This window comes from Lagopus muta, chromosome 12 (assembly GCF_023343835.1).
Source record: "Lagopus muta isolate bLagMut1 chromosome 12, bLagMut1 primary, whole genome shotgun sequence".
Classification (NCBI taxonomy): domain Eukaryota; kingdom Metazoa; phylum Chordata; class Aves; order Galliformes; family Phasianidae; genus Lagopus; species Lagopus muta.
Genome location: NC_064444.1, coordinates 9,059,005 through 9,084,949, shown reverse-complemented (window position 1 = coordinate 9,084,949; position 25,945 = coordinate 9,059,005). Strand labels below are relative to the sequence as shown.

Below are 25,945 nucleotides of genomic sequence, written 5' to 3'. Positions count from 1 at the left end.
TCAGCAACGGAAAGCACTGAATGGCGGAAATGCTTGATGAAAGGAAGATCATATAAACAATGACTTAAGAACTGATTTCTAGCCAATAGGCATCAATAGAGATCCTTCCTAATTCTGTTTGCAGTGAATGATTTAATTCTTGATAACAGGGTCATATGCTGCGAAAAGCCTGCCTTAATTGATGGTTCTGCAACATATATCTATCAGTCTCAGACAGTGATTACACCCCCTGGAAAAACATGTTTTTTGCTCAGAAGAGCCTGAAACATGGAACCATTACACATGTCCTAAGATGTCCACAACAGAAGGCGCAATTAAAAAAATGAAACTCATTAAAAATGCTGGTAGTAACCCCAACGAAGTCCAAGACAATGATCAGGGAGGACTAGAAAATCAGTTAACTTCAGAGAGAGCCTTGAAAAACAGCTAATGTCTACAGAATGCTCACACTTGGCACCCTGCTCTCCTTGCCTTACCCAAGTCTCTAAAGGTCAACAAAACTCCTTCAGCAATAGCACACTGCCTAGTAAGAAACCAGTAGTAGCTCAAGTGAAGAAGTAGCGCTGCAATAACACAGTGCACAGAAGGTTTATATGTGCAACACCAAAGCATTCACTGAACACATCATACTCATAGCTCTACAAAACTATATCTTGTTTTTTTTTCAGTACAAAGCTGGATGCTACTTCTCCACAGCTGTTCTCCCACCACACAGTAAAAACTGCAGTGGTCACCTGCAATGGCTGCACAGCTGTTTGAAGATGAAGGCATGAAGGCTCCAGTGTACTGAAAGGGTGCGTGTGCATGCTTTTCCTTTCTTTCAAACACACCAAGAGTCCAAAATTATTGCAGTGTTGAAAAAATCACCCTGGATAAACACTAGACTGGGAACATTTCAGACCTCAAAATGAATGTCCCTCTGAATAATGAGCATGTGAATATAGTTCTGGAGCCTTAACTAGGGTACTTTCGACCAGATGTCTTTCATACAATAGACCTATGCTGTTTATTATTTCTAATTTGATTTTGTTTTAGAACTTCACTCAAAATTTCCATTAACATTTGGCCCCATTACTTTTGTGAAAATGCATTAAACTTCTGATACGGAAAATGTCAGGTGCATCCTGCCTTTCTTTCTCATTTTCCCCTGAAGACAAGCCTTAACTGTAATATTCCTCGGTCACATACATCACCCACAATTTTTAAAAAAAACTATCAGTAAAACAACAATCTTATCTCCTCATTACATGCTGTCTGAACTGTTTCATACACATTCATACCTGTATGGTCTAATTTTCTTGAAAGTCTTCTTAACACCTTTCTCATAGCTTATAAAACATGAAAAGTGTGAAGAAGCCACATACAATTCTGAGCAAAGTCTTAAGTTTTTAGGGTACTTCGTTCCCAATATTACTTTTTCCTCCTAAATACTTTGAAGAAATTCTCATCCCATTAGTCTCTGATCAACAGAGATGGTCTAACAGTCTTTACAGATGTCTATGAACTTAATGTTGCATATTCTCAGTCATTTGACTTTTCAATTTTCCATATAAAATGTGCTATTAAAATTTAATTTAAAACTGTTTATTTCTACAACTCTCTAACCATTTCTTAAGCCATATTCATATCTGCAGTACCAGACTGTGTACATCTTTTTGAAAGATTCCTTCAGATTCCTCTAGAAGTGTTCTACAGCAATGTTTTGTGCCTTTTCACTAATGCTACTCATTACATTTTTTTACTCTTAAAGAACTTTTCTTGAAGCTTCAGCACATTTTGTCTGGTTTGGTTAAACTACTCCTCAAACAACTTATCTCTGTTAGCACCAGTTCCAGGCTCTGCAATATTTAGCTCTTATTTCAAGCCTTTTGTTAAGTCCCATAATTGTTGTTATCAGCTTTGCTGGTGCAAACCCAGAGAAATTGAAGAAACCGTTTCTAAGGCACAAATAACACAAAACAGCATCATTAGAGATGGCAACTTTTTCGGATACCTACAACTTAACTGTAGTAAGATTCAGAAAAAGTTCTGAAAGAATTTCCCTAAGGTTTGCTATTTCATTTTAGAGCAACCCAGCAAGACAACTACAAATATTCACAAACTATTTTTCAAAGGAAAATAAAGATATTCATGCAGGCTGGGAAGACAGAAGGAATGGTAGGAACACCACACATTGAAAAAGCTTGATAGCTTTGACAGCAAACTTGTTGAGCTGTGGTTTTGGTTAAGGAGATCTGACAGTGCTGGGTATACTGGGATAACGGGAGCTAACTCACCTAAGAGATGTGAGGAAAAATGCTTCATCTTTTTAAAATAATGTGTGGGAAGATACAAGGCTCAAATGAACCTCTCAACCAAGCTTTCTAACAACTCCCCACACTTGAAGCTGGAGTGCACACATTAACTCCTAGAGGCTGAACTCCCTACTGTAAGTAGACTTCCATTAGAGTTCCATTTTTCCATGGACAAAGCACAGTTTAGTCAGTATGTCAATGGAGCAAACTGAAGGATGAGGTACACAGGAAGATCACAGAATCACAGAATTGTAGGGGTTGGAAGGGACCTCTAGAGATTGAGTCCAACCCTCCTGCCAAAGCAGGTTCCCTACACCAGGTGGCACAGGTAGGCGTCCAGGCGAGACTTGAACATCTCCAGAGAAGGAGACTCCACCACCTCCCTGGGCAGCCTGTTCCAGTGCTCCGTCACCTCACTGTAAAGAAGCTCTTTAAGTTCCATTATACCAAATTTCATACTAGTAAAAAGACAACCAGAAATTGTGGTAAGAGGCTTTAGTAACTAGATTATTTAAATAAAAAAAAAAAATAAATCACATATATATATATATATATATATATATACACACACACACACACACACAAAGTAGCCCGGATTTTGATACCAGTATTCCAATACCACTCCTACGGCAAAGCCTTCTCTTGAAACTGCCAGTTTCATTTGAGGAAATGTGGAAAATGCAGCAGTCTACTAAAATCATTTGGCTGTAATAAGTGATTCTAATCAAACAGTTAGAAAGAATGTGATTGCAGTTAATTTCTATAGTGTCATAAACAGATGGAAAATGGGTAGTGCAGAGATTAGTCGTGCACTTTTAACACAACATTTTTTGCAGTCTGGATTGCAGTTCGATCAAGTCTAAGTGACAAGATGAAAACAACTTTAATTTATTCTGAAACTATACTCAACTAAAGAATACACAATATAGGAAGCATGCTACTCTTTTCAGAAGTGGGATTTGAGGCAGTACAGAGTGAGGAACAAAAGTAGCCAGACGCCCACCTTCTTCTACCCCTGAAAAGTTGTAGGGGTAGTACTGGGGCTTCACTGCCAAAATGGAAGTTCCATTGGGGATGCAAAACAAGCTCAAAATTTAAATAATCTACATCTTTCCTATTTTAGATTTAAGTACAGCAAAACTGCTACTGCTCATTTCTCCTGCAGATCAAGGGAAGAAAATACTAGTGTGGGGACAAAATATTTCAAGCAATTTTTCATACACTGACAAGTAGTAAATTAGGGAATCTTGTAAGTACAATACAGTAGTCATCTCCTTCTATTGATCACATATAATTTACATCTTACAAAGATGTGAATTCTTGCATTCTCACTCCACAAGGAAAATCTCAATGATTTATTCATTTCAAATAAAAAATAGAAGGTAGATGAGAAGAATTACTTCACAGGCTGTAGCTTTCTCAGGGCACTAGTGCTAGGCTCTTCTTTCGCACTGCCCGAAGGCCCTTTGTGTGCAAGTCCCTCTAATTAACAAGGTGAATCATGCAGCAGTTCCCTAATTAGTGAACATGACAAGCCAATGGAAACAAGCAGACAGACCTGGAGTACAGATATGGTCAACAAAAGGCATAGCAACACACCATTAAAAAAAACATATATTTCATGTAAATAAAATACAAAAAGTAAGACATCTAGCATAATGCCTAATTTTCCTTTTCATGTTTTATGCTTATACCTCATTTATTGCAGACATAAATAACGACACAATAAAGGTTTCCAACTGCAAGTCACTTCACCTCTCCAAAATCAAAGCACAGCTATCCTACATGAATAAGCATCTGCTTAGGGGGCACTATTTGTTTTCTTTCTTGTTTTTCTGCTTTAAAGAACTGCAGTTACATTAAACTCAGTGCTTTAAGAGTCCTTTAATTAATTCATTTTATTCAAAGTTATTTTTTCTTGAAAACCGATATATTAGTAGATGAAATTGAGTGCAATAGTTGTACTATCATGTGCATTTTAAAATGGCTACATTCCCAATATGCAAAAATTACTAAGTTTTATATAAAGATAAATAAATAAATAATAAAAATGAATAACCAAGGCATCAGATTTGCATTAGAAAGGAAAAGAGATGATTTAAAGCATAATCCCTTGTATTCACCTTTTCAAGTAAAATGTTTTTCAGTCTTTCTCTCTTTCTTCTGCTTTTCTCAAAAATACTCTCCCCATTTCCAAAATAACACATGCAGATTTAATTTATTTTCCATTTATTTCAAATTGAATCTTTGATTTAGATCTTAATGATCTTGCAACACATTACAAGTCTAAAATGCACATCATCAACAGTAGAATAGAATTAATCACAGAAGAATTCCATGAGATTCTTTGTTCTTTATTCCTCAGCACATTATAATAGGCAAGGGAAACTACAGACTATCCCTTTATTATACCTTCATCTTCCTAACAATCTTGAAAACAAGTATTTATTCTTTTAATTGGGTAAAATTTCAATTTACAACCTAAAGTTTACATTTAAAATAAAATGCATAAAACATCTAAAAAAAAATCTGTCTTCTGACTACAGCAGTTTTAAAAAAACAGGATTAGAATACTGGCACTTAAGTAATAATGGTTCTACGTGCCTTTAAAAAGTTCTCTTTTGGATATAAACTTGAACAATATTTAATGTTGCTCTAGCATAGAACTGATTAACTGCCTCTTGCTTCACAGCAGTTTTAAAATCAGTACAATTGACAATACTCGTTATAAAGGATCCTGAACGGAAAGCTGAAATCACTACAATGTTTGCTGTGCTCTTTTTTCCCTTAGCAACCGTGAACTTCCCCTAACTTCTCTTAGATCCCATTCAACATAACCATTCTTAAGACAGTGCAGAACAGCTTTAAACATAGGCTGAGAGGTATCCTCTTTTAACATCAAGGCACAATGGATAATCTGCTAACAACTGAACTATGATCTGCCATATGCACAGAGGAAGTATTCAGCAAACAACCTGTCACAAATGCTTATTGTTTCAGTAAGCAACCCACCAAAGGACTCCGCTCTATAAAATACATCACAAACTCTGAAACAATTTATTATCAAAGGCATTGGTAATTAAATGTGAAATTATTGGAAAAAAGATTTGGTGTATTAAAAAGGTTTACAATCCTCTTTGCATCCTAAAAAAAAAAAAATAAAAAAAAATCAAAGGATTTCAAAATTTATGTAGAATATGCAATACCAGAATTCAAAAACAATACATTTGAGCTGATTTATCAAAGAGACTATATAGACAGATTCTTTTATACATAGGTAATTACAAAAATATTTTGCTTCTAAGTAATGTTTCGAATGTAGCCAGCAACAACAAATCACAGTTGTTCACAGGGGATGCTTTGATATGAGATTATATTTAATATCAGAGAGGCAAATTCTGTTTGTTTTGAATATGTCACTGATGTCAATAGATTTATTATTCCAGTGTTGCAGCAAAGTGGCAAAGAAGAATTCAATTTCCAATAATTTAAACGTTAGGAACACACTTTAAAAGTGATGGAAATTCACTAAAATGCAGGCAGGATAAAAATAATAATCCTTTAGACAAAAAAGTCAGGTTATTCTACCATTTAGCACATGATCTATCACACCACCTCCACGTTTCCAAATGACATCTAGCTTGCTAAGCCAGATATTTCCTTCTCCACCGGAACACCACATTTAGAGGTTTTGTGTTTCAAACCTCAATGCTAACAAGAGACAATCTCTCCATACAGACAGACGGATAGATAAGGATATATATATATATATATATGTTATTAATGTATTTATTATTTTTAATGCCTCAGTTATAATTACCAGAGAATATTTGTGAGACATACATTTATTTATTTACAGCTGGGCAGATCACAAAACACATCATAAACTGTAATCATTCTGGAGTAATAAATGGATGATAAATTTAAGAAACATACATTTTAGATAATACTACTGTTCACAAGATATTGTAATTTGTCTATACCCAAAACATTAAAAAGAATGGGCAGAGCACAATCACATACTACTGAAACCCCACCATCTCCTACTGATCCGTTGTGTGCACACAACATACACAAAGGTTTAACTCAACAGCAAAGTATATTTTATCTCTGCACAGAGATTAAACCTTGACAAAACTGGGATTAATGTCTGTTCTCAGACAACCCTGCCAGAGAGTTTCTCATGACCTCAAATTACCCATCTCTGAGGAGTACAATCTCTAGTACGAGCCAGACATCTCCATCCTAAAATAAGATTTTACCCGAGACTAAATGAGAGTAGTTTATAGAGTTGACAAGTGTCGCTTCACGCTCTTTAGAAGTCTTCCATGCAGCTCTGTATCACCTCAGATTATTAAAAAGGATAAATGGCTATAAGATGCAAACATTTGAAGGATAGCCTAGTGACATCTCGTATTCCAAGAGGGAAAAAATTATGCCACATTTTTGTTTTCTGATTCACAATAGTAACCAATAGACCTCCTGAACGCTGTGCTCAAGAAGGAAAAATTAGCAACTGCTAATAACAGACCATTATTAAAAGAGAAAATGATTCTGCTGACTGCTGAAAACTTAAGACTTCCTCAAAATAGGAAGCTGAAAGTGATCTAATGAAAGAATTAAACAGCAGCATAAACTGTAGCAGTAACATATATTCAATAACTTTTTTATTGTTACCTGTCCTAATTAGACAGATATCCTACATATATCTCCCATGCTGGGGACCTCTCATACATATCCAGAGCTGATAGCTGTCAACTAGAGGCACAAAGTGCTGGGCTGCATCAAGAATAAGGTCTCCTGGAGAAAACAGACACCTAACTTTTCCAGAATTTAAACAGTCCTAAAAATAGCTCTTTTCTTTACTGATGTAAAACTATACATCAGTAGGGCTAACAGGACACTTATTCCACCTCATCATTTACTTTTAAACTAACAAGTAGAAAAGTAAAAGCAACTGCATATCAAAGATCAAATTAGTTTCAGGGGGAGGAACAAACATCCTAGAAGTTTCTCCAAGTGTTTCGGTTTTTGTTTTTTAAAGATCAAGAAAAAAAACTACAACTAAAAATAATATTCAAAAAGAAATAGTCAGAATTATATATATGTCAGAAAAATATTCTCAATCTGTTATTATTTTCCTTGTAATGTGAATGTTCTCTCTCTCAATTAATAGACCAGATTCAGTCTAATCCCCCATTTTTTGTTTTTGATGACTTCCCTAAAGCCTATTTGCCTTGCCTGACATGTTTACCAGATGTGAACACTTCTTCCAGGGTAGTTTTATTATCATTATTATTAACTTTTTAAGGAAATAAACAGATTTTCATTCACTTTGACATGTGAATACCACATTTAGACATACATGGTGAAAATCCCTACAAAATTTAAGACTCTTACGTCAAGAAAGATTAAGAGAGCTCTTCAAAAATCTAAATGTTTTGATTTCAAGAACCCAAATGTTCGTTGTGAATATAAAGAGATTTATACCTGTTATAAAGGGAAGGAATGCAGAAGTGTAAGGAAACATACTCTGTATTTCCAATTCCTGATGCAGATTTTCACATGGCTATGCAGAGATACTGAACCTATGAGCTGCAGTTGCATTGGACTGCTTTTCAACTTGTTTCACTTAAATCCTACAAAATGCTAAGATACCAGTGAAACTCTGGCATTTCAGTGTACGGAAACTCACGAGCACAAACTTATAACGTACTTTCACATTCCACAAAAAACTGATTCAGAACTTCCTCATCATTTCCATAAAAACGTAGAAGTTAATCACAAACTCACCAACAAAAACACAATGAGGCCTTTTAAATGTTGACATTTTAGAGAGAATCATATCTTCCCTTGGTAAACACACACTTGAGGGAAAAAAAACATACTGCTTTCATCACAAATGGCAGTAACACTTTTTAGTTTTTAATTTTTAAATATACTACTATCAGAGAGAGAAATGAGTCGTAGAATATGTCGAGCAGTATCTTTTTATTCAGCTATGATGATGCAACTATTTGCAGACTCTTCCACAGGCTAACAAGGGCGTTCTGATAAAAGACTGAATTAAAATCAGGCAATAGATGTTAACACAGCTTTCATGTCCTCTCTCTATTACTGATCAGCCTGATCTGACTTGTAACCTAGGAGAAAAGTGTGCATATGTATATACACACACACACTCCAGCCATGGACAGAAACGCTCAGTATTTACTAAGCCAAAACTGACATGTTTCACGCTAGGTTAACTGTATCGAAAATTCAGTAGTAAAAATTCAATCACAACAAACCACCTGACAGTGACAACGAAACTGATGCTCAGATTGCTCCATAATTTATACATATATGTACATAACGATAAATTGTCACATCCTAGCATGCACGCTCTGAAAGGAGATGCTGACAAATAAGAAAATTACAGCACAACTTCACAAAGCAGACTTACAGAACCAGATTACTGCTTGTATAAGAGTCCTGTGAAAGTTAGCCTTGCTTATCTTATAAATTACTTAGAGATGCACAAAAGTATCACATACTTCACGATTCTCAAAAATGTACAGGCAAGGAAGGCTAAGGTTATCCTTTTAAAAATGTTATCACTACAGTTCCAAATTTAACTTTGCTTGTATAAACTCTTTCATTTCCCACTAATAGGCTAGAAACATCATACATTTTATGAAATGCAGTAAATTCCACCAAGCATACGCACTTCAAACAAGGGCCTTCCATTGTGAAGTGAGAGAAGATGCAAATGCTCTTCCTGACTACAACAGGGAGTAGATGTGGGTCTCGCACAAAAAAAAGCAATGGAAGATTTGTCAGCAGGAGGTATGCAGCTGATTGCTGATGGCCAGCTGCCTGCTGCCGGTGCAATGTGCAGTACCCAGACTGAGTGGGCAGAGGAACAGAAGATTTAGTAGGTGCGTCTCCACTGCCGCGGGTCACGCCATGTGACTGGAGCGCCCCGAGGAACTGGGGGCAGATGAAAGCTGGCAGCTGTGTGCTGCCTCAGGCCTTCGGAGGCTGCCAAACAGGGCTTACAAACATGTTAGCTCAGCGGCAGAATTAAAGCCCTCATTCGGGCTTATTTTGGAGCAAGAAACCAACGTGCATACAGAGAATGGGGGAAAACTTGCCCTGCAGGCTGGAGCCTAAGTACACCTTGACCTCTCCTCCCTGCAAGCTGCAGTATTGCAGAGCAGACTTGATGAAGGGACCAAAATAGCTCATAATTTGTATTGTCTTCCCAGTAACCTCTCCAGGTTCTGACAACCAGACATAGCTGACATTTGCTGCCCTCTACTTATTAAATAGGCAACTGTATTTTAAAAGCTAAAGCACTATTATTTTTCCAGATCAGCAGGGGAGTAAATCTGTTGCAGTTTAGATAAAACAGTTCGGCGATTTTTTCATATTCACATCTTGCTTGAAATGAATTCTTTTTTTTCTTTTTTTAAGTTGTGACAGTCACAAATTAAGCACTCTTGTTTCTCCCTGAAGATGACCCATTTTAGACAAAATACCACTGGAAAAAGAACTGGAAATTCAGTCTTCATGCCCTCCTCTAGGAAATCGATCTGATATATATCTACATACATATATATTCAAATACAAGAAAGAATGTAAAAATGTTTCGGAGGAGGAAGTGTTGCTGAATGCATTCCTCCCTGCCTCTCACAGAACCTCTGGGTGCCATCACTAATACAAAGCAGAGGCAAAGCCAAACCACCCTTACGGCAAACCTCACACAACAAAGGTGGAAGAAAACTGTTGCCTTTGCTGTTCTCTGAGCTCTGCAGTCCGCGCACCCAGAAGCAGTTACAAACAGAGGGGTTGCCACCCCTTTAGCTACCACTCCCTTGTTTAACGCAGCCACAAAATGCAAAAGCATTAATTTTTCCTCCAGACACAGAAAGAAAATTGCAGGGGATCTGAAGAGTTGAAAATTGCACTGTTTCTTTCCTGCAAAGGAAAAATCAGACAGTACCTCCAGAAAACTCATTTTACAGGAGAAAGTTTCTACTGAATTATTTTGGTGAGATTCTAAAAAGCTTCTTCCGGCATCGGAGAGTCCTTGCAGTAAGCTCATCCTGTGATAAGCCCAGGTTCTGTATACTTCTATTTAAGTAGTCCTGTTACTTCATAATGACAGACTGCTTGTTACAACAACCTATGAAACAGAGCTCCATTGCTCTGTATACCCGTCTCCTTTTCAGCTTTTCAAAAAAGTAAAACACAACAGGTAAAGCACTATTTGTAATGGCTGTTGCATTGTTTTGAAATATCCTAATATAAACAAAGTGTGTTTCAGAACAAAGTTAAACTTCAATTTGGGAACGAGTCTCAAATCTTCCTCATTAGTTTTGCTGGAAAATCAGGTACACATGTAACATTTTGTTGGGAAACGTAATAAGTAAGAATCTAGAAAAGGAAAGCTAACATTTACAAACATAGGCAACTTATTTGTTCTGTGTTCCCAAATTCTAAGAGAACCACGTGGGAACCTTTCAGTAAGAAAAATACTGTAACTCATTTGCCTACATAGCTGCTAATGCCTCAACTAACAGATTGCATCAGAGCAGATACATTTGTCATGCAAAATCTAAGGATATCACAGTGCTGCTGTGTTAAATTGAAGACTGCCCTTTCAAACACCTCTTTTAGAAACACTTCTACCACAACACTACACACCAGGTAAGTAATGAATAATGCTTGACTAGACAGTTTTCCTTCTCATTGCTATCTCCTCTTCTGATTACCTGTTGCTTTTTTTTTTTTTTTTTTTTTTTTTTTTTTTTTTTGCATTAGTCCCCATTCGCCACGTCTTTCAGCACTGTTCATAAGCACTCAATACAAAGACTCAGGTCTGACAGGGGTCCTCATGAAGTAGCAAAACACATCAGTAGATACTGATGATCCTTCTTGTGCAACACGTTCTAATTTGTATGCAACTCCAGCAACGGTGCCTAACAAAGTTCTAAGATTTTCTAGATAATAATTAGTGAATTAGCGTTCTTGGCTTATTATAGAAGGTATCAAATATAGAGTTAGGCTGTTAAGACAGACCATAAATTTAGCATGTACATAAGTAAAAGAGAATTTCATTGCATAATGCTAGTTACAAGCAGTCGCACAACAGAGCTTTTCCTTCATTTTTTTTCCTCTGTAAAAAGCAAACAAGAACCAGGTACTGCATGCACTAAAGTCGTGCATCACTAAAGAACTCCAACAAAGTGATTTTGAGCAAGGAAATTACTATATTGGACAGGATTGGATTTAATTTAGATTTGTGCTGGAATAATGAGGTAATCTTGGGTCAGAGCTAGGTCAGAAAAAAAGGACAACAAAAATACCTAGTCCTTGACTCAACTCTAATATATATAAATTTTACCTAAGCAAGAATAAAACAATTTTACTTAGTTGGAAAGTATTATGGCCATTCCCTTGATTTCCTGGCTTTATTTTTCCTTTGCCAATTACTCAGTTTTCTGACTCTGTATAGCACTGGTAGCACCACACTTCACCTTCAGCCAAACACCTGCCATCACTTCTGCTCCAAGCTCAGGGAAACAGGCTGGAAGTATCATGGTCTTCAGTTTTACCAAAAGAGTTCTGCTGAACAGTAAGACTACAACTGCATGAAGCTCTGAAGTACTTCAGAATTCATGGTGGGGTAATACCTTATCCTCAGAAACACAGCTGAACTTTGTCAATATCCACTATCTTTAAACTAATAAACTATAAATTGGTTATAGACAAATCATGCCTTCATCAGCTGTTCCTCTCCTGTTCTTCCTAGAAGCTCATATCAACTCCAGTTATCAGAATTTGTGACCATTATCATAATATCTGTTCATCAGAAGTAATCTCTGCTCATGAGTAAAAAATATATTTCACATAAAAGCAGTAAGTTGAATAACAGCAGGATTTTCCTGAAAGTATTTTAATTGATGACAGACAGGATTGCTTCTTTTTGAGATGCAAGTTCAGCATCGATATTTGAAGTCACTAAAACAACTTTATAACTTCAGGAATATTGCAGTATTTCAGTTGCAGTAATTCATTACTTCATTACTATCACATTCTTCATTACTCCTTTGCATCTTATGATCCTCGGGTGGATTACACAGCTAAATGGAAACTTAATTCAAACTTCAGTTAAAAAGCTCAATTTCTCAACAAAGGTTTTATAAGAAATCATTTAAGATTGTTGCTTTTGAATACTTTTATGTCAGGCATGGTGCAACAGAAAACTTGAGACATCTCATCACAAAAGACACTGCATTACTTGTAAAATCTTTAAGAATTTTGTTTTTGCTAAAGTGAAAAAAAAACTTCACAAAACAAAATCCTTTTCATTTGCTTCTTGTTTCAGTAATGCCTTTTCAAAGCATGAATGACTACAATATACTATTTTATTTTTTTTACAAGAAACCACACCTATGGAGTTGCTACAGAGGTATTGATGTGGTGACAAGAAATTATTCAAAGTAAAATTGATTTTGTAATAGAAGTATTCCATACATAACACTAGAGTTTCAGTACTTTCTCCAATAAAAGTTGTTCTATGATTTTAAATTTCTACAAAATACATCATGTGATCTCCACAATACATACACACTTCACTAGTGTTTTCAGATGAGAGAAGGACCTTATGGCTCTAACAGTCCAGATGTTATTGTGTACAAACCTCAGCAAAGGATGCATTTCAAAATCTAAAAACTTAACAGATAAGTCAGTTACTACAAAAGACAAGGAGGATGACAGCACCCAGGTGGAATGAGCACCACAATGATGTGGAGAGTATGGGAAAAGCCTGCCTTTGGTCTGCTTACACAAGAGCTGGGTACTCCCAAAGCTCCTCACCAGCGTAACAGTCACAGCAGCAACCACTTAAAAATCACTGTTAAAACACTATTAAACTTTAGAAAAATGGGATACCTGCATGGGTAAAAAGGTAAGTGGACAACCTTCTGTCTCCCTGTGAAATTAGTAAGGCTTCCATTATGAATATCAACAGGCTTCTGATTTCACTTGCATGGTTAACAAGTACATCTGAGAACAGATTCATCTGAGTGTTATCTAAGCTGATCTAGGTCCTGGATACACGCCCAGACATTTATGGTGTCTGGTTTAAGTTTTTATTATTATGCAATATTCTTGGTTGGTGATGACACAAAGATTTTAACCAAGTTAATCTTTCGGGATCAACGCACTCAGCTACTTCACTTTTAATTTAAAAGATTTTTGGCCAACAGATACTGAACATGCAGAAAAATATTCATGACAGATAGGATATTTAGGATCTTACCTCCTCTGTCTTTCTTTCAAGTCATTCACATGATTAACTGCTAGGTGTTGACTCAATTATTTCTAATCTGGATCAATCAGTTATATGGCCTGTTTTATGTCCTATTTAATGAACCTTCTGAATGGAAATTAGGGACATTTTCTTTAACTTATATTTGTGACTTTCTATTCTTCCAGTCAGCTTAGCATATTTTTTTAAAACTTAATTTTAAAAGATTCAGTCATGGAATATGAAGTAGATAAATGATTCTATTTCTTACATTAAGTTATACTACAAGTTAAATATTTCAGAATTTGTTACAAACAATGTAAATAGCTTCTTGAAAGAGTCTGGATGGAAAATGTGTTTTACAAGTTTGTTAAGTAAGTCTACCATTAAAATCATGTAATGTGCACTGGAAAAACCATAGAAAGCTGGACTAATTTAAAAGTGTGAAAGAATGCAGGTGCATTTTCCTCCTGCTTTCACTCAAATCCATTTAAAACAGGCTAATGCTAAAGGAAAATAAGTCAATCAAACTGAAATAAGAGTGGGTTGCACTGACTTAACTATAACAGTGCTAATCTGTGTGTGAGTGAAACCTGACTATTTACGTAAGTAACTGGCTGTTACGTCTGGTTTCTGTAATAAGACCTGGCTCTGCAAGTAATGCCTCCTAATTAACTTCTTTTGTACAAGTTTTAGTTTCAATTTTTTAGTATTTAAATATTTTATGTAAAAATCGCTAAAACAGCTGAAGAGCCATAGAACTCTAATTACTAAAAACAGATACGTGCCTAAATTTCTTATGGTTTCAAGTATGTAGAATAAAATTAAACTTCAGAGAGAGGCAAGGTGCCAGCAAATTACACACTTTCATTAGAAGGGTGGGAAAAAAGGCAGGACTAATGTACAATAGAAGAGAGTACAGCACTCAAATAAAAATCCTGCTGTTCGCTCTGCATTTACTCAAAACGTCTTAGCATTTCCAGGAACACTACTTCTCTAAAATCATAAAGCCTAAACATTTCTAATAAGATTATCACCAAACCACAAGACTTGCTATGTCTTTAATAATACCAGTATTACAATTACTTATAATGCATTTCATACACATGCTTTTATTCACATGTCAGCACTCTGTCACTCCCTCTAGTGGGTAAGAAATGCAGCTTAAATGGAAATACCAGATTTTCATACAGGGGAGAGGTATTCCAGCAGCTACACCAAAAGCAAGAGCACTGGCTAGAACACAAATCTTCCATCACAGCTATAAAGAGAGCCAATAATTTATTCTATTAGAAAATGTATTTTCTAGCCCTGTTGTTTACTTTGCTGTCTCAGGTTTCCAGTTATGAAGAACTGCAATGAGTGGAAATACTGTCACAGCAGAAATGCACTTATTTCTAGCTTGCTTTCATTTCCAGCAGTGTGGTAGTTTAGTCCTCAGCTCAAATGCAAGCCTTGCCAGCCAACAATTATTTTCCACATATTTTCAGAAGCAATTTCCTTTGCATATACAGGCTGCTTACTAAGCTCAAATAGTATCAAATCCTGTATCTTCTCCTACCAAATAATTTAATCTGTTTCATTTGAAAGCTTGACATTCCAACACTGGATGGCTTTAAGTTTACAAGATTTATAATTACATAAATGGAAGGAGATAAATGAAAGTTAACTTGATTTTTTTTTTTTTTCTGCTACATGTATAAAAAAATCTGTATATGTAACGGGAACTATAGAATACTGCCAAAAGGGAAACTAAACTGGAAGAACAGGCCAATAGAAAAAAAAAAGTGTTATATGCATTCTTCTGTATGTATTACCCTCTAATGTATTATTATTACCTTCTAATGCATATATCCAAATAACTTAGCTAGAAAAAAAAAGCATCAGTTTGCTCAATATGATGCTAATTTCTTTTTGATAGGAACAACTTTCCATTCGTAGATATATTTTAGTCTTCTTAATTGATTTAAGTCACAAACTGATCCTAAGGTGTAAGATGTCTCAAGCAAAGGATTGCCATGCTCATTTACAGCATATTAAGGTATACTAAGAATAACATATCAAAACTTGAAATTGTTTTATATTTGTTAGATTACTGTAATTTAGAACAATGAGTAAATGGTACACTGAACAACACTGTAATTGCCAGTCCTTCTCTGCACATTACTTGAAAGACTGTTGCCAGAACAGAACTGTTAAGTAACAAATTTCTAAGAAAGTGACATTTTAAAAAGACAAAGGCATATATTCTGCACCAAATCTAATGCTGCTGTCATCAACAACCCAACAAAAGCTAGAGCTACCTAAAATGGAAATGAAAGTGTAATGTATGGAAATGTTCTCTTATAAAATCTCCTTAGGCTTCACATGTATTAATGTATTAGTTTGCAAACATTAAGATCAAAGGCAAAGCAACAAATACATCCTAAAAAGTTTTTTAGTCAGATTTTTATTAACGATATACAAGTAGCAAGGCATAAAAAATTAATATGTTCAAGCCTTGAAATGTCAAGTGTAATGATCTCTAGCTCTGCTTACCTCCTTTGCTTTTTGTTTCAGTCTAGCTTGCTCTGGGTCCTCTTGCCTTGAGCGACTCTACATGTTAAAAAAAAAAAAGGGGAAAAAAGGTTAACAGATGGTTTAAGAACCCCTCATCTGTGGAAGTTAAAAGATAGCAAAGAAAGAGGCACAAGATACAAGGTGTCAAATATGTGATACTTAAATTCACAGAGGTGCAATTTCAAATGCACGGGTCTCACCAAAAAGACTTAAATATTCAGTTGTAAGCAGAATCTACTTGGCATTTAAATTTAAAAACAAACAGAACCAACACCTCTATGTATCTTTCAATTCTAAAGTTTCCATACAGATTTAAATTACTTAATACTAACAAATTAAAGCGTCAGAGAGCAGAACTGACACCTTTTCCCAATATCTATCTTTTCAATTTAATTGTCAGTGAGTGAGGGAGTTATTTTACAATTATTTACTGTTTGCAACTTTTTTCTTTTTTTTTTTTCAGCTGTTGGTAGAGAATGTGCTGGAAACAGTTTTAATGCTATTCTTCCAAACAACAAACCTTCTGAAATAAAGACAATACAATTTGTATGAAATTACAGAGGTAGATACACATGCAGGATTACACTTCTTTAATTGTACTTTTTGTCAGTATTTACAATTTCCACAAAAAAACTGTTGTCCCTGGTACTTGAAAGATTTTATTGTTTTATTTCAGATTTAAATTGATGCTGTTTACATAACTCCTAAAAGAACACTTTCTTTACTCTCTCCTTTCTCTGCCTCTCAAGGTTGAAGACAGACCTGAAACTTGAGAAGAGTATTAAACTGTAAACCTACACATACTCTTTTTTTTTTTTCTCCTTTTGTTTGAGTTTTTCGTAATACGTTCACAAGTGACAAATACATGAACCAAACAGTTGAAGATACGTTTTAAGGGTAGGCAAGATGTGATACTGTGGACATACCTGGAGAGTCTCGTCATCATTTCAGAGTGAGAGTAACAATGACTGATTTCTCTACCCTTTTCTTGTGCTTTTATTTCTATTTGAGATTTTTTTTCTGCTAATATGGCACACACAACACAAATGGTAAAGAAAACTCAAACTAAACAGTCGGGAGATTTTTAGAAAATGTGCACTGTGCAAGAGTCAAGTGTGTTAGCTGCATTTTCCAGTGCTACCTACCAATGATTTTGTGCCTGTTACATAAAAGGTAGTTTGACAGGATAGTGTCTGTAGTAAAGCAATGAGATATCAAAAACTGTAGAGAGCTGATTACTGAATTAGACTCTCATGTTATAGCTATGCCAACAAAGAAAGAAACAACTTTATGTAGACAGGTTCCTTTGATGTGTTGTGGTCAGACAAAAAGAAAAATGCAGGAACGCAGACAACCTGATCTAGTTACTGTTTAAAGAACAAAAAGACACATTCATTAAATACATGGATACGCCAGAGAGCTGGGACTCTATTTAGTGGAGCAATTACTTGGAACTTGACTATGTTTATACCTATTCAGGGTGGGGGGAGATCGATGAGTTCCTTCTCTAGGAGACAGACTTCAGTATTTAAGATCTAGGCTGAATTAGGGCCTTGCTCTGTCATTTTCTGATGACAGTTCAATCACTGTGTGCCTCAGTTTCTCCAGTGTCGTGTTTGGGAAATCAGCTTTAGTTCTTTCATGACTTTTTGATGATAAATTTATAGAAGTACAATGAACTTCTGTTGCTTTCTGAATCTCGCAGAGAAGGGAGTACAGAAATACAAAGTGTATTCATACCACTACATGAAGCTGAATCATTTGCCAAATGCAAAGCACAAGTTAAAAGCATTTCAGCTGAAGGAGAAAGCATGGAGTCCTCAGAGAATCAAGCTGAGACTTCTAATAATGTTACCAAGTTTCTATAAGAAAGTGACAGAATCCTGGAAAACATACCAGATCTGTGTTACATTCAGGGACACGGGGAGAAAAAAATCAAAGCAACAGATACAAAGTAACATCTACATTTCCTGTCCCCATCAGTGAAGGAAAAATTCAGAAAACTGCAAGTTTTCTTAAAAAAGTGGTTTGTTTTTTGTTGGTTTTTTTTTGTTTGTTTGTTTTTTGTTTTTATTTTTTTACATTTAAAGATTTCTGTGCTTTGTTTGTTTTCAGGAACTGACCAAATAAAAGTAGATCTGGACATCAGGATAGCAGACCTTTTACACAAAAAATAACAAATTGCTACATAGGTGAAAATGAGCATTCAGATGCTGAGTGACATAAAAAACAGAAAATTCATCACTAATGGAGTTTTAAAATGCCAGGTGATGTCAGATATCAAACCCAGACTAAAAAGTGGGTTTAGAACTACTTTTACATTCAGGATAATGCAGTGAGTTTCTGGTTATTCCTTTAACCCATATGAAATGCTCTTTTCAAGGAGCTCAAGCTAGCTCTTGCTTCAAGTAAGTAGAATTTCAACTTTATATTGGATGTGTCATTTCTGTTGTAAGTACCATACTAATAAAATTAAGGAATTTCAACTGTCATTTTCTGTTTGTTGTTTTTTGGGTTTTTCTTTTTCTGTGCACGTGTTTAAATAAATGCTAGTAGGGTTTTTCCAACAGATTGTTTAAAATAAAATGTGTTCCTGCAGACTGTCAGCTTGAAAATCAGCAAGCCAGTGAAATAAAAGCAGCATACAAAGATTAAAATGTGTTAGAGGTAAAGAAAAAGGATTAGCAATAACAATTGCATTAATTCTTCATTTTATGATCCAATGTAACTCACAAAAGGCTTCTCCAATGCTGATGTAACACAGATTAAAGCAAATAGAAGCAAACGAAAATGTCAAACTTAATAGAGGTGGCTAGATAAGCTTTAAAAATGTCACTGGCTTCTCTTTACACTCCATTCCACACGTAAGCATCTTTTGCTTCCTCTGAAGAATTTGAACAATTTTGCGGCTATTCAGCTCTTGCAGTGCCTGCATCTCTCCTGTTATTTTTATTCACCAATTACTTTAATACTTCACACTTACTTTCATCAAGCTACTAGCTAATTGTTCCTTTCTTTTAATTCTAGTTTCAATTTTCTCTACCAACTCATCTCATTCTGTTGAGTTTGTCTTCCTTTCTCCTTTACCACTAACCTTCAAAAATTAATATGCTGCATCTCAATTGATTTGTAAGAAGAAAGAATTTTCACAAAATCTTTTAAGCCACAAATGTCTCCTCCATGTTTCCTCTAAAGCTTCAGAAACACCCACCAGTCACAGACCCCCCAACCCAAACACTTCCAAAGAGTTCATCATGACTCTTTTCCTTCCCTCACTCTATTCTTCATCTCCATAATATCTGTAAATAATGAAAGCTGGATTTATGCAATATATTTTCATGTTGGTGAATAAACATCCTTAGAAGCAAGCTTGCTTCCCATACTAATTTTAGAGAAACCTAGGACTGATCATAACCAGATAACATACCTTTAAATACATTAAATGATGTCTCCTACTGAGAATGCATCCACTAAGCCAGGTTTGTTAACATTTCTCCCAAACATAAGCTACTTTCATTAGACCAGACAGGCTGATATTTTAATTGTTAACAACGAAAGTGCTTTGTGTTAGAGAACTTGCTATCTTATTTATCTGAAAACTGCATAGATCACATTAGCTCTATGGAAATATCAGACTTTGAAAGTATGAAAAGCAGCACATGCTAAATGTGTGCATTCAAAGCATATTAGAAACATGGGGTTACATGTTTACATTTACATGTTACCAAACTAATGTTCCAAACCTCAGCTTTTCTCCTTGCTTGTGCTAATGAATAATGCCACAGAAACAGACACCTAATTACACACATAACAGTGCAGTTTTAAGAAGCGGACTTCATATTTCTTACAATTGTCTTACATTAGAAATCAAAAGTATTTTTAAAGGAATATCTATCCGACTTCGATGTAATAAGGCAACACTTATTTTTAAAGCTGAAGGACACCTGCATCTGTGCAGGTAAGCAGAACAACACTCCTTCTGGTGCTCTGAACCAGGACCATTATCCCATATTTTGTTGTCATTTGCAATGTCAAAGTTGCACTATTGTTACATCTTCTTCCCCACTAACAAAAAAAGGTTTCTCTTAGATTTAGAATAACTGTGATGTTTTCCATCGGCTAAATCTCTGAAAAACTCTCAGGGTCTCCATTCCTAAATACTTGACTGTTGCCTGATCAGCAAAGTCTGATCCCAGTTAAGGTGCTCACACCTCTTCTCCCCCTTCCCAGTACATGTCCTGGGAGTCTTTAATTCTTCCAATTCATATTTTTTCATTAAATAAAGTGAAGAATCACAACTGCAGGTGCTGTACTATTGAGAGTCACCGCTGTGCCAACAGTTTCAATTTTAAACCTATTTTTCCCCATTGATGACATTAGAACTTCACCCACGGCTGTACCAGCTTATAACTTTCACTTTTAATTAAAGAAATTAAATTGGCAACATGAAACACTTTGCTTTCACATTAGCTTTGTTAATAAAAAGTGAGAGTTAAAAGCAGCATAGCTGAGGGTAAAACCCTATTTTGAGCTACGACCACAGTGAGGAAGATTGCAAGAGTGCAGGTCTAAAAGAAGATTCATTTTTAAAATCATTAAAATTGAAGTAACAAATTTTTTTAAAATTGAGAAAATTATCTCAACGCAATAATTCACTCTTTGCTCTCCTCTCATCGGAATTGAGTTACAAGTTTCAGTTCAGAAAGTGCTTCATCTCACAAAAAGCTGCATTACATCCACTGTAGTCTCAGAAGAGAAGGAAAGGATTAAATTGGCATGACAACTGAACTCATCTCTCACTCAGAGAGATGGGCCCTTCAAGTAATGACAGGAGGTGCACGTGATAGCGCTGTGTAAGGGAATCTGCACAGCCAAATTTCAACCATCTCTCTCCAATAAGAAAGCACCCACAAGGTAAAAAAAGCACCTTCAACCTACTGCACTATCAAAATCTCCATCATCCATAAATGCTGCTTAACTGTGCAAACATCACCAAGCAATTCTTCAGTTTGCTTACTGATACCGTTCACAGAATAAAGGCCACATTCCTATGATAACTGTAGTTATATTTTAAAACCCAAAACTAGACAGGCCTGTGTTATTAATACAGAGCACTGATAGTAAACCACAAACTCCTTTCTGCTGCCAGAAATACTTCCGTTACTACACTCGAATCAGAACCTCATTCCATTTGACACACAACCTACATTTTCCAGATTTTGGAAATCGCCATGAAAGCAGCAAGGATGAATCACTCTGAAAGCATCTTTTACTATAGCAAGACATGTGCTGTGTGTTTTCAGAAAGTCCACACACCACAACAAACACCACATCAAATGTAAAGGTAAGCTCCTCAAGTCATTTCAGTCTGGCTTTTGACCTTTCTGCTGTCTTCAAACTTCCCTTAGCTTCTTTTCTGATTTCCCATATCAACCACCAAAGACAGATTCAAAAGACCTTTGCTTCTGCACACAATGGAAATAATGGCCAGTGGCTACTTATTAGGAAAACAAACAAGGAGAAAGAAGTGATTCTCCAAAATAGTTTATTTAAAGAGACTGCACTCCACATACGTGTATGTATACATACACACAAGATAGCCCTTCCTTGTGTCATTATTCCTTTACCCTATGATTTACGTAACAGGAAGAAAATCCAAAAGTAATGATAATCGAGGCAGCTGTAGCACCTCCCTGTACAGCTTCTGTATTTAAATCATCACATCTGGTGAAACAGGAATTGTTCCACCAGATGACAACTGCAGATCTGACAGTTTTGGGGACCAATATATCATCTTTAAGCACTATAATTAGAAAAAGTATCACTAGAAGGTAAATTAGAGAAATATTTTGGGCCACACATTCTAGGTTGGTACATGTTATTAGACATGATGCAAAGTCCTCAAAGTAGAAGTCCAGTTTAAATTTTTTAGGTGTTTAATTAAAAATAAACAGTATATTGCAATAACTTTTAAAAAGTTTCTGAAGCCTTACTTTTTCTTTGGTCTCTCCATCTGACTTTATCTCTCGTTCCTCCCAAGCCACCTCCTGCAGCAAAATCCACCCCACCAGGGTACTCATGAATTCTACACTCATATCTTACAGTAGTAGCTGACAATACAGTTGCAGGTCAATCAGAAGACAACATTTCCTTTCTCAATATCTTATTCTTCATGAACACGTGGACTTGGTTGCTAAAGAGGCTTCACAAACTAAATACTTAAAAAGAACTTTCACTCAGCAAGTTAAACCTGTATATGCTGTTTCGTACTTATACAACAGACTAGGTACCACTAGCAGGCAATTTCAAAACTTTTTCTAAAATTATTCCGCTGAGTATCTTTAACAAACATTGCAAAATAGCGTGCCAAAACACATACAGGATAAAAAAAAAATCACTGTCTAAAAGGCACATTAAGCAGCAGTAGCTTCTACATTGTTGGTTGGTTGTTTTTTTTTTTTTAATATATATATCATTTTTAGATTTAAGTGCTTACAGAAAAATAAGCAGAAACAGAAATTTCATCTTAAAATCCCAAGGTTTCTAACTTTTAAATACACCATACTAACAAGGTGACAAAGGTGCCCTGATCTGTGAAACAATCTCTTTGCATAAGAGGTATTTCAGTCTCCAGAACCAGTTTAATCATTACCCTCTTTGCAGGCACAAATAGTAATCAGCATACCACAAACAGACATGAAACATTTTCTGGTCTGTAGCATTTGTTACCAGAGCAGATGAGGTAGATTTTAACTGTGTCCATTTAATAACTGCTTCATTGCAATTACTGCATCCTCTCCACAAAGCCTTCCATCTCCTCAAACAACTAAGGATGTGAAAAAAGACCAGAAAGACCAAAATCCTGGCTAAGGGTTCAGTATGTAGGAATTCAAAATAAAGATCACAAGAGCTCTCTGTTGATGTACAGAGCACCCTGCATTTCAGCAGCAACCTAGAGTCTGAGGAGATAACGAACAATGTATTGTTTAGAATAAGAAGTTGTGAGTTTGGCACAGCATGTTCAAATATGTTCTATGTGAGTTTTGAAACAGGTGGTCAATCCATGGGAACAGCACGGCAGAGAGCAGACACGTGCTCCTGAAAGGACAGATGCTATCATTCTACGTTCAATTCAAAGCTGGCATTTAACACTTAAATCCCAGCACCGCATAAGCACCTTTCAAAGGTTTCACAATATCTTCAATTTCTCTTTCTAAACATTAATGCTGGTAAATCAGCATTTTTCTTCCACAGTTACTTTGTGATTTTGTTCCTTTTTTGTCATACATATTTTTTCTAGTATAAATTGTCTTTATGCCCAGCTGTCTGGTTATAAAGCTGATTTACATGTGCATTATGTTAATGAAAATGATTTCTTCAAGTCATGTAAAAGACTTCTTCAATGTTTTTTGGTGTAATTATTTGAATTCACTCTATAATCTATTAGAATCAAACTTAATGTATTTATTTCCTAAAACTCCCATGAAGTCAACATAACATTGACTCAAGATATAAGAAAAAGAATCCAGAAAACATGGCATCATAAGTTTGGAAGTGATAACATCTAATCCAGCCTTAGATCAACTTGCATGTGACTTTGCCCAGTTAGTGAAATGCTTTTAAACTAAAGACTACAGAACTGTATTCTCTCAAAGTCCATTAAAAAAAAAGAGAGAGAGAAAAGAGAAAGACTTCAAAAAGCAACAAACAAAAAGAGATACAGAGAAAGAAAGTGTGATTCATCAAGATGTATTCATTCAATGTAGAAAATTAAATACAAAAAAAAGCATTAAAAATGAAAAGTGTCTCTGCTTCCATCTAAACATTTAAAGGGCATATATATCTTCTGTGGAAAATTGTGGAATACCTAAAAATGTGAATGATTTTAAATTAAGAAAGAAAACAACAGATTAAAAAAAAAAAAAAATGAAAACAGCCAAATTGGGAAATATTTTTCTGAAATTAGCAAGTCAGGTCCTGTTGTTGGGTTGGCTTTTTTTTTGTTGCTGTTGTTTTTAAGTTTGCAAATGGAAAGGTCTTCTAATAACAGACAAAATTTTATCTCTGAACACTGAGTTGTGCTATATAAACTGTTTAGAATATACAATAAATAATTCAGTGAAAATGTAAAACAACGGACGAATAACTCAGAATAACTAAGGAATAAACTTATTTGTAGTTTGATAAATCAGTAATACAGCTAAAGTGGCAGTTTTGGACAGGAATTTATCTAGAGATATATAAGGCATTGCCTTCCATAATCTCCAGAACCCACCATATTCAGCGTTACATCTTCCTCAGAATGCAGGAGCATTCCACCAGCTAGGCGTGCTGTCGTGGATAAACAGCATGACTTCATAAATATAAGGTGCGGTGTCAAAACAGAAATATTTCTTTGGTATATGCAATGCTTTAATGCAATGGAAAGTACAGCAACAATAATGGGGTGGCAAATGATGAGAAGCCCAAAGGCAGCAGCCATAGATGTAGAAATGAAGGAAGAAAATCTCCTTACCTTTAGAAAGCCTCAGGTAGGCAGGGATCTCCAGAGAGATGCCCTCACCTCCACTGTCAACTCTTAAATGAGTGCTGGGAAGGGCTGCATCCTGGCTCCACCCCTTCTGGTCACCCAGGTGCACTGCATGCACTGAGCTCCCCTGCATTGGCCCTGCCTTCCCACCAGGTGCTCAATCACTGCTTCAAGCTATGACTCAGCATTTCTGCTACAGTTTAAGAAACAAAAACTGTTCCAGAAACAGATTTCAAGGGATTAAGTGGTTGTTTGAAGACCATGAACTGCTAAATAATTTTTAAAAATAGAATAATTAAGATACCTTGGCAGCCTTTAGCAAGATTTCCCTCTCTTGTTCATCTTTCCTTTGCTTTTCTAAACGTTCCAACTGCTCAAAAAACTTCAATTGTGATCGGACATCTGTAGCTTGTTCATACCATTCATCATCCTGTAAAGAACAATATTTTATGAAAACAGGCATTTTCATCAAGACCGAGTGTATACATTAAAATCTTTCTACAGTACTAACAACAACAAAAGTATTAAGCTTGGTGCAATGAAGCCAGCCACCTACATACTTCTGTATGAAAATTGCTAGCAATTTTCTTTTATTAAAAAAAAAAAGTAACTTATTTCTAATCACAAAACATATTTGACTTACCTGAATTTCAAACTGGTTTGCAGTTTTTTATTACAATTTTCCTTCTGGTTTAAGATATCTAAATTATTTCAATTTTCTCCAAGAATACAATCACTAACAACAGTATCAGAATAACTTGAAACCCTTTTTTTTTTTAAAAAAGAGAATATTGTTTAATTATAGTGAAGAATTTAATAGTTGAATTCTTTAGTTGCAGCCTTAAGACAAATTAGTAGCTCTTCCCTCTAATCTCAGAACAGTTTTTATCCCTGTCTAATCATTATATTCTTTAAGTTAAACAATTTAAGTTTTGTGCTAAAATTTTTAAATGGCAAGTGTAGAAGTATTAGTATCTCACACAGTCAAAGACAGGTATAGCTAGTGCAGATTCCTAAATATTGAGGCAATTTTGGTCCAATCAGCAGTTACCCTGGTCAGAAGAGAAGGCGTGAATCAACAGTCTTGGTCACAAAAAGGTGAGCAGAAATAGCTTAACAGGTGAGCCCAGCATACAAAGACGAATACAACTTTACACACAAATTCTATGACAGAGAAGACAGGTCTGGCAAGCAGGGTCATCATCCCACTGCTCTCTATGCAACAAGGTAGATAAATTTGTGATTAAAATGTGCTCTACACAC

At 35.6% G+C, this 25,945-nt stretch overlaps 1 protein-coding gene across 1 annotated transcript in view; it reads right to left on the bottom strand.

Annotated features, from left to right (window-relative positions):
- LOC125699269 (transcription initiation factor TFIID subunit 4-like) overlaps window positions 1-25,945 on the bottom strand; it is a 132,557-nt gene that overhangs the window by 50,150 nt on the left and 56,462 nt on the right. Inside the window, exons 12-13 of the mRNA XM_048958647.1 lie at window positions 24,987-25,112; window positions 16,132-16,188 (exon numbers count right to left, since the gene is read on the bottom strand). Coding sequence (XP_048814604.1) covers window positions 16,132-16,188; window positions 24,987-25,112 — 183 coding nt within the window. The remainder of the gene's footprint in view (window positions 1-16,131; window positions 16,189-24,986; window positions 25,113-25,945) is intronic.